Consider the following 9,962-nt stretch of genomic DNA (forward strand, 5'->3'; position numbering starts at 1 on the left):
ACACACACAATATATATATATTATAACCTTTATACATTTTATTGTGTGAAGCACTACAAGTGTTTTGTATGAAAAGCAGCCTACTATAGAAGTGAATAACAATATCAGTTAATAGAATAAAATAGATAATGAAATTAGCAAATGAAATAAAATAATATGTTTATATATAAGTAATATAAGTGATCAAGTTAGTATTGGTACAATTTCCCTGTGACTTTAACAATGTAAGACAAAGAAAAAGAATACAAGTATGTATCTACTGATAATACAATAAAATAAAGAGATGTTGAAATAAAGAGGCCTTTAATCTATAGATAACAACATAAACAATGAGATAGCTGTGGTAAAGTATATTTATAAGTGTCTATATGTCTAAAAAGTAGTCTTAAAGTCACCCAAATAAGCATTCTCTTTCTTTATGAACTGAAACATGATGAAAGGTGTGATGGATATGAGGAGCTAAATGTTTTATTTAGATTTTTAAATGTGTCTGAAATGGAGAGAAAGCTCTGAAGTCTGAATAGATCAGAATGTCAGTCAGCTGTAAACCACAGACACGAGTTCACTGGATTTAATCAGCTTTAACAAGTGTGTGTGTGTGTGTGTGTGTGTGTGTGTGTGTGTGTGTGTGTGTGTGTGTGTGTGTACAGATGTGTGTGTGTCCTCTCAGCTGCCTCAGGGGAAGCACATTGAGGATCTGATCATCGAGTCTTCAAAGTTTCCAGCAGCTCAGCCTCCGGACCCCAACCTGCCCTCCAAGATAGAGACCGAGTACTGGCCCTGCCCCCCCTCCCTGGCTGTTATTGGTACGACCCAAACACACCCACGCACACCCACACACACCCACAAACACACACACACACACACACACACACACACACACACACAGACACACACACACAGACACACACACACACACAGACACACACACACACACACACACACACACACACACACACACACACACACACACGTTGAAACATGGTGCTGTATTCAGGATATTTTAGAAAGACAGGATTTTCTCATTTTTGATTTTTAATCCGGTTCAGATGTAAATCCTGACGATACATTTTTCATGTATTAATCAGACTACTCACCTCTCCTCTTCTTTTCCTCTACTCTATTTCCTTTACTTTTCTCCCATTTACATTTCTCCTCCTTTCTCTTCTCTCCCCTATTTCTCTTTCTTCTTCTGCTTTCTCCACTATATTTGTTTCCTCTCCTCTATCTTTGTTTCTTCTCATCTCACCTTGTTTCCTCTCCTCTGTCCTTGTTAACTATCCTCTGTTCTTGTTTCCTATCTTCTGTTCTTGTTTCCTATCCTCTGTTCTTGTTTCCTATATTCTGTTCTTGTTTCCTCTCCTCTGTCCTTGTTAACTATCCTCTGTTCTTGTTTCCTATCTTCTGTTCTTGTTTCCTATCCTCTGTTCTTGTTTCCTATATTCTGTTCTTGTTTCCTATATTCTGTTCTTGTTTCCTATCCTCTGTTCTTGTTTCCTATCCTCTGTTCTTGTTTCCTATCTTCTGTTCTTGTTTCCTATCCTCTGTTCTTGTTTCCTATCCTCTTTTCTTGTTTCCTATCTTCTGTTCTTGTTTCCTCTCCTCTATCTTTGTTTCTTCTTATCTCACCTTGTTTCCTCTCCTCTGTCGTTGTTAACTATCCTCTGTTCTTGTTTCCTATCTTCTGTTCTTGTTTCCTATCCTCTGTTCTTGTTTCCTATCTTCTGTTCTTGTTTCCTATCCTCTGTTCTTGTTTCCTATCTTCTGTTCTTGTTTCCTATCCTCTGTTCTTGTTTCCTATCCTCTGTTCTTGTTTCCTATCTTCTGTTCTTGTTTCCTATCCTCTGTTCTTGTTTCCTCTCCTCTGTCCTTGTTTCCTATCCTCTGTTCTTGTTTCCTATCCTCTGTCCTTGTTTCCTCTCTTCTCACCTTGTTTCCTCTCCTCTGTCCTTGTTTCCTCTCTTCTCACCTTGTTTCCTCTCCTCTGTTCATTGTTCCTCTTTTCTCACCTTGTTTCCTTTCCTCTATGTCCTTGTTTCCTCTCCTCTGTCCTTGTTTCCTCTCTTCTCACCTTGTTTCCTCTCCTCTGTTCATTGTTCCTCTTTTCTCACCTTGTTTCCTTTCCTCTATGTCCTTGTTTTCTCGCCTCGATCATTATTTCCACTCCTTGTCTCCTCTCGTCCCCTCCCTCTAGAGAAGGAGTGCAGGAAGAAGGATCAGAGAGATGAAGATGAAGAGGAGGATGGAGAGCTGGATGATGAGCTGTGGGGACTGAGAGCGCTTCAGAAACAAGAACTCAACAAGGTAGAGGTCAGGAGCAGATTGGGCCCACAGATCAGTGTACTGTAACTTATATAAAAGCTTTGCTGTGGTTGTACAGTCCACATCACCCATCAGATTACAACATTTCTCTTTATCTCTTTAGATTCAGTCTAATCTGGGAAAAATCATCCTGAAGGAGGAGTTGGAGAAATCTGCTGCTCCTCTGAGGAGGAAAACTCGCTCACTACCGGACCGAAGCCAACACGCTGGTACATGATACACACATTCAACATTTAGGAAGTTCAAAATATTCTTAAATAAAAACACTCAAGATAACACACACACACACACACACACACACACACACACACACACACACACACACACACACACACACACACACACACACACACTCACACACACATGTCTGACCCTCACTGACATAAAGCACGTCTTTCATTTTTAACCCTCAAACTACCCTTAATAAACCTAACAAAATATAATGATAATAATAATAATAATAATAACAATAACAATAATAATAATAATAATAATAATAATAATAATAATAATAATAATAATAATAATAATAATAATAATAATAATAATAATAATAATAATATGACACAAATGCTCTGTCTGTCTAAAGAAGAAACAGCTGTGGTGACACCTAGTGGTCAGGATGACCAGGCAACATAAACATTATCTTTACATTTAATAGCATAAAAGTAAAACTTTACTTTAATTAATGCAACATAACGATTTATCTTTTCAGGTGAATGAGGGTTCGAGGTATTTATAAACAGCTTCTTTATTTTATTTAACAACTTCATATACAGCGGTGGAAGAAGTGTTAACTAATAACAGCTTGTAAAAAATGTCCTGCATTGAAAATGTTACTTCAGTAAAAGTATGCAAGTATAATCAGGAAAATCTAGTTTAATTATTAAAAGTATAAAAATGTCTCCTGTGGCTCATCATTAGATAATTATTCCTTGTGCATTAATGTAAAAGCAGGATTTTACTGTGGTGGTTGGTTGATTATTTTCATTATGGATTAATCTGCTGATTATTTTCTCAATTAATGGATTGATTGTTTGTAAAAATAGTGATAAATGCCGTCACAATTACCCAGAGCCCAAAGTGACCCCTTCACACAGTTTGTTTAATCCAACCAACAGTCCAAACCTCAACATTATCACTAATACATTAACAGTATTAACATTTACATGAAACATGACGTCAAACATCAAAACCGTTTCTCTTTGAGGGGAAATGAATAATGCTGTTGCTGCAGGAAGGAGCTCTGGGTGTCTGATATCCTCCGCTACCTTTTCTTCTCTATTTAACTCATTTCTTTAACCTTCCTCTCTTCAGGGTCCAACGCCTCCAAGTCAGTGTATTTCCCAGCATCCTCTAAAAGCGGCCTGTCCAGGGTGAGTCCTGCTGAACAGAACCGTCACATCACAGCAGAGTGTACTGCAGACGGTGATGAAGATGTTTCTGTTTGTTTTCAGCTGCAGTCAGCAGAGTTCAGCTCCTCTGAGAAAACTCCGGCAGGTACACAGTCACATGATCAATACATATCTGATGAATCATTTGTGTACACTTGTTTAACCCGCTTTTTATTGCCAAATCAGCAAAACGCAAAGTTTAAAATGATTCAGATTTTTATACCTTTAATACTTTAGTGGTTCTAATCCTTTTTTGCTTATGAGCCCTTAAAATAAAGTAATGTTTACCTGCATAGAACCTTTATTATCTTATATCAGGTTATCTCATTGAAATCTAAATCTTTTTAGTAAGAGAGACCTCAGTAGAGCAGACACAAGCACAACTAAATAGATTCAAAGTTCAAAGTTTAAATCACCCTGATGAGACGTTTTCGTATTTTGGAAGTTCATCCTCAGCTACTTTTATTAATAGCCGAACTACAAACACTCAAAAATGTCCTCATCGAAACCCATAAAATAAAATATGAATTATTTAGTATCAGGCTTTCAATCCAGACCCCTGGCTTCAAAAGTGTACTTGTTCGTATTTTCCACCAGATTGAGCCGTTTTCTCATGTTTGCCGTTTGAGGGACATACATGCTATTTTGCAGGTTTCCACTGGGGGCACTGCTGCTGTATTATGTGTTTGATTCAATGCATCAACGTCAATGCTGTTGTTAATCACTGACATATCCCACAACAAAAAGGAAAAAAAAGAAACTTCCTAGCATTTAATATACAGAAAACAATTCCATTTTTGTTTATTTTTCATTAAAAAAGCAAGAGTGGCATTATGTAAACAAACTGGAATTTTTAAATTCCAAATTCTGAAGATTAATGAATATAGTTAGTTATGATCAGGACTGAAGTTGGTTAAATATTAAAACAATAATAATAATAATAATAATAATAATAATAATAATAATAATAATAATAATAATAATAATAATAATATCATCCTTTTTTTGTACAAACTGTTTTTTGACACAAACAATTTTCCTGTTGTGTTTATGATTTCACAACCCCTTAAGGTTTCAGTTGGGAACACCTGCTTTAGCATATAGTGCACTTTGTTCAACATATTGTAAGTTATTGCTTTACTTTTAATGCACAATTATATATCTGATGTAAGAATGCATCGATAAACAATAAAGTGTAAAATAGATATTATCAATTGTATGTTGGACATGCAGAATATTGTTTATTTATTTATCATTATCTAGTGTTAAATCAAGTTTTATTGTGTGTCAGCAATAAGTATTATTAGTTCTTCACAACACCTGTGGGCTGGACTCTGTACGGCCATAAATAACATTGTTTTAATTCTCTCTCTCTCTTCCTGCAGATCTTCAGGTATAGTCTAATTCATTTATCTACAAACATGTTCTAATCATTAGTAAGTGTCTTTGTGACAGATGGTGATATGATAATCAATATGTGTGTGTGTCAGAATGGAGACTCCAGGATGGACAGAGGAAACTCTCTCCCCAGCATGTTGGAACACAAGGTGACAGCAGTGTGTTTTTAAGAGAAGCTTAACTGTAAGGATCAAACACGTGTATACAGAGAGACATATAGCTATATACAATATCACATGCTTCATTTCTATTATTTTAGTACACATTATGCCCCAATAATCATTATCAAATTATAATAAAGTATTAAAAAAAAAAGTATTATCGCCTTAAATTAAAAAAACTTGGCACAAAAAAGATCCATATAGGCTGCATGCTTGAAAACAGCTGCTCTGCCCCGCTGACAGCCTCAGCCTTCTTTCTGGGAGTTCAAATACATTCATATTTCCATAGGGGTTGAAATTACCTTTTTTAATTTTTTTATGTAGTTAACGACTGAATCTACAAACAATGTTGGGCCATAAAAGGAAAGGAATGATTTTAAACTTTGTCATCTAAAAAGGTGCAGGTGGAAGACTTTTTTAATTGTTAAGTCAAATATTACAAAAAAGATACCATTTGAAAATGGGGTATGTTATTTTGTTGGTTTATGTATGATCTGTAAACATGTTGCAAATTGGAAAATATACTCAATTGTGCGCCATTTTTTTGCTAGTGGTGTCGAACAATAGGTAGCTTGCAAAATGATGCTTTCAAAGTAGCTTTCCTAACACTGAAGAAACAACAGTGTCCCTGTTACTTATAATCAACACAAACACAGTGTTGACAGTTTATATATTCTATTTATTTATGTAGAAAGAGTATCCACACTGATGGAGAAGTTGTTGTTGAAGTTTTTGAAATTATTGGTTGATGGATTGACTGATTGATTGATTGATTTCTTCAGATCTGCCCCTATGAGGTGCTGGTGGTGACCCACAGAGGGCGGAGCAAAGTGCCCCCCGGTGTGGACAGAACCAGGCTGGAGGTAAAACTGTCGGCTTCTCTTTAACGTGTTGTAGTGTTGATTATCGTCATGTCCACCACATTAACAATCACCTCCTTATTGTGAACAAAGAGTGGGTTCATGACTTCAGGACAAAGTTAAGACGTTATTTCGGGTGTGTGCAGTCAGTTTATTAGTTTAATATATCCTTTGGTCTCCTCACAAGTCTTTTTATTAGCTGAGACATTTCTTAAGTTTTAATGGTGCAACCTGATTCATTTAAAACGCTTCCACTTGTGATTTCCCAACTTTTCTAAAGATTTATTTTTAGAAACAGCATTTTTTTAATGCTCATGATTCGATTAAATGATCTGCTGAACTGTTCACTGCTCCAGGGGCGGTTTTAGGATTTCACTTCAGGGGGGGGCTTAGTCTCACAACCTTAATGCAAGGTATCCTATTCAAAGCACAAGGATGTTACTGACTCTTCTCTCCCTTCTAAACATAACATTTCACATTTCACTTCACAATCGTATTGGAAAGGTGCCTAAAGAAAAATGGGCGGAACTAACTTTTTTATTTGAAGTATGTAATGTTAACCATTTTCCAACATTTTCAATGACTTGCATTAATGCCTAAGTAATAGTTTAGGTTCCCAGTTATCAGTTTGAATCTGTCAAAGAGGTCAACATTCCTGTGTCTTGTCTCTGTATGTGTTCTCACCTGCTTCCTCTCTCTCTCCCATGATGCCTATGGCCTCTCAACCCTGTGCGCTAAAGCCCACACTCTGAACTGCACTAAACTCCCTCTCGCTCTCCCTGTAACTCTGCCTCACTCTGTCTCTCCCCCTGCAGAGACACCTCTCTCAGGAGGAGTTCTTCAGTGTTTTCGGGATGTCCATCGAGGAGTTCGACCACCTCTCTCTCTGGAAGAGGAACAACCTGAAGAAGAAAGTATGTCTCTTCTGACGCAGTTGGGACCGCATCTCCCACAATCCCCCTGCTCTTCCTGGATCACTGCAGCATCTTGAAACCACCAAGACTCATTATTATCAGCACCGCCACCACTACTAGCAGCACCATCATCACAGTCAGACGCTCAGTGAGACGTCAGGTTTGAATTACAGTGAAGGTTTGAATGAAAACACAGAGTGGCTTTAGGTTCCTGCTGCACACATGAACTCCACCTGTTTTAAAGCAGAGCTGCAGAACTTCTGTTTCATAAGCTTCAGTCTCTAGATGCCTGTGGAAATGTGTTCATAAATAAATTACAGCGTGAGCACAGGTCAGGTGAAGATGTGGAAGCACAGAGCAGGTTGGTCTTTAATGGCTTTTGATGCGCGTTTTGGAAGTTTGTACTCAAACCCAGTGGGTTTGACCTGGAAATGAAGAGCCCGGTCACACCGGCATTTTTAAAAGCAAACGTTAGAATTTAATTAATTATAATTACAGAGAAATCACTGCAATCTGTAGATTTGCTTCTGTAGGCAAAATAATTCCATTTCAACTTTAACAAGTACATTTGAGGCTGTTCGGACGCTCCAGCTACAGAGCTCAAAGCACTGCAACTTAAAGACACACACAAAAAAGGTGCAAATTAAGAGTAAATTAATACCAGATTTGTTTGTGTTTTTATTGATTTTCAAAATGATGAAGACGTTGTTTTTCATTTGCTTGTGTTTTCTTAAGTTACTGTGTGTTTCGAGCTCTTTCAACCACCGTAGAACTGGAGAGTCCATCATATGAGCTGCCATCCCGTTTTATACAATGCTATGCTGATTTAAAAACCTCTCCCCCAAGAAAAGATGCACCGTAATTTGCAGTCAGGAGGTCGATTACGGCGCTACTTCCCCGGCCTGCTACTGATAGCCTTGCGAGCTATTTTGGCTGGCTAACACCAGTTAGTTACCAGCTAGTTAACATGTTACCAGTTAGCTCACCAGCCAGCAGCTCAGCAAGTTATCTGGGAGTGGGTGTTATAAATAAAGCCCTTTATCATGATGTATATCATTTTAAATATCAATATACCTATATAGGCTATATCATGATATTGTACATGGAAAATCTAAAAATCTTTAATGGATAAAATATTCAGGCAGAAATGTTTTAAATAACCTATTTTTAGAGACGCATGAATTAATTTTCACTTTTCTGTGTGACCCGACGGCTCTATCAGCTTTCTTAACTGAGAAATAGGAGCAGCCAGATATGGACATGGTTGAAGTGGTGGTATTCTGGGAAATGAAGTTGATTCTACTGTTGATCTCACTGGAGTCTCTCTGGGTTACAGAAGGTGTTATGTTACGGAGACGGAGGAGCTTCTGCTGTTTGTTCTGACAGAGATATAAGAGTAAATATTTTAATATCAAGCTTCGAGCTGCAGTCGGGCTTTAAAGCAAACATTCCTGTTAACTCTGAATCAGGTTTCAACACAGATACGATGCTGACTGTAGGAATAGACCTGTCAGCAATCTTTAAAAAAGGAATGTTCCTATTGGCTTAGCCAGCTATGATGTCATAAAGACAGCGTTTCTTTCCGAGCACCTAAAAAGAAAAAAAGGAGACATTTTGATCACAGTCTGATGTTTAAGCTACAGTTGATGAGGACATGAACTTATACTAAATGTATTTATTTGATTGATTTATTGTATAATTGTCTTTCTATTCATGCAAATGAAATTGTTTTATAGATGACAGTTATGTGACAGCTCAATAGGAGTTGGACGCAGACTTTGAACTCCAAAAAAGGGTTTCAGTTATTATTTATTTGGAGATATGCAGCCCCAGCTTTAATCCGTAGTGTTTTCAACAACTGATAATAACACTGGCGGCTGAAAAAGTTTTGATTGGTTGATTTGATTAATTAATTAACAGATGCAGAAACTAAATTAACAAAGGATAACATGTCAAAGAAAACACATTACCAAAATGTAATAAGAATAAAAATATCTCCCACATCAAAAAGCAAGGAAAGCTAAAATTAAAATGTCTTTACAAATTTCAATACAAATCTGTAACCCTGGTGGCATGAAGAAACCTGACTTCTGTCAGCCCTCTCAAGCATCTCTTTTTACAATTAACAGTTGGAATGATGAACGAACTTGCAAATGACAAATTAGTACAAAATGTAAACTTTACTTTGGTGTTCCATGTATACCTCTTTACTCAAACGACTTCACCAACCACCAACCAGACTAAGAGGCAGCATTGCTAACATGCTGGTGATGGTGATTACCATCTTTATTTAGTGTGTTAGCATGCTAACATTAGCTGGTTAGCAGTAAACACAAAGTACAGCTGAGGCCGATGGGAATGTCATTGTTTCTGCAGACATTTAGTCATAAATCAAAGTATTGTGTTTGTATCTTATGTTTCACGACGACACACTAGTGCCATGTTCTGGTGTTCACATGCTTTGACGGCCATCTCATTTAAAGTGTCCATGAGAGATTACAAATGGTCCAGACTCCAGAAAAAGATGGAATATGGAATATTAAATCAAACTTCATATCAGGGTGGAGCAGCATGTCTGCTGTCCATCACAAAGCTCAGCTCACATTGGCTGTGATGAAACTGTCTCCTCCTTGTTTTTTCTTCTTAATACAGCAAAAGCCACTGCCCTGTTTTTTTCTCAGTACACGCACACACAGAGATACTAAAACACACATTTTGCCGTGTTGAGGAACCTTGATAACTACCCTAAAACCAGCTACTGTACAGCTCTGGTTTGTCCAATAAGCAGGTTGTAGACATGTAGTGTTGCTTCGTGACCAAATGATGTGCAGCTATTTTTAATAATACATAGAGAAGTGGCATGTTTGTTATTAAAATCTAAATGAAAATGTAAAAAAGTGAATTATCAATACA

The 9,962-nt window shown here is 37.2% G+C and overlaps 1 protein-coding gene across 2 annotated transcripts in view; it reads left to right on the top strand.

Annotated features, from left to right (window-relative positions):
- The window catches only part of LOC115013189 (dematin-like), a 32,800-nt gene extending 23,117 nt beyond the window's left edge, over nt 1-9,683 (top strand). Inside the window, exons 9-17 of one of the 2 annotated variants that reach the window (XM_029439243.1) lie at nt 651-806; nt 2,195-2,304; nt 2,426-2,531; nt 3,640-3,698; nt 3,780-3,822; nt 5,102-5,109; nt 5,207-5,263; nt 6,058-6,138; nt 6,951-9,683. In XM_029439243.1, coding sequence (XP_029295103.1) covers nt 651-806; nt 2,195-2,304; nt 2,426-2,531; nt 3,640-3,698; nt 3,780-3,822; nt 5,102-5,109; nt 5,207-5,263; nt 6,058-6,138; nt 6,951-7,064 — 734 coding nt within the window. In that variant the 3' untranslated portion in view covers nt 7,065-9,683. Of the gene's footprint in view, nt 1-650; nt 807-2,194; nt 2,305-2,425; nt 2,532-3,639; nt 3,823-5,101; nt 5,110-5,206; nt 5,264-6,057; nt 6,139-6,950 lie in introns of both variants that reach the window. The other variant, XM_029439241.1, reaches the window with a different exon arrangement.
- Nucleotides 9,684-9,962: the final 279 nt, after the last annotated feature.

This window comes from Cottoperca gobio, chromosome 9 (assembly GCF_900634415.1).
Source record: "Cottoperca gobio chromosome 9, fCotGob3.1, whole genome shotgun sequence".
NCBI lineage: Eukaryota > Metazoa > Chordata > Actinopteri > Perciformes > Bovichtidae > Cottoperca > Cottoperca gobio.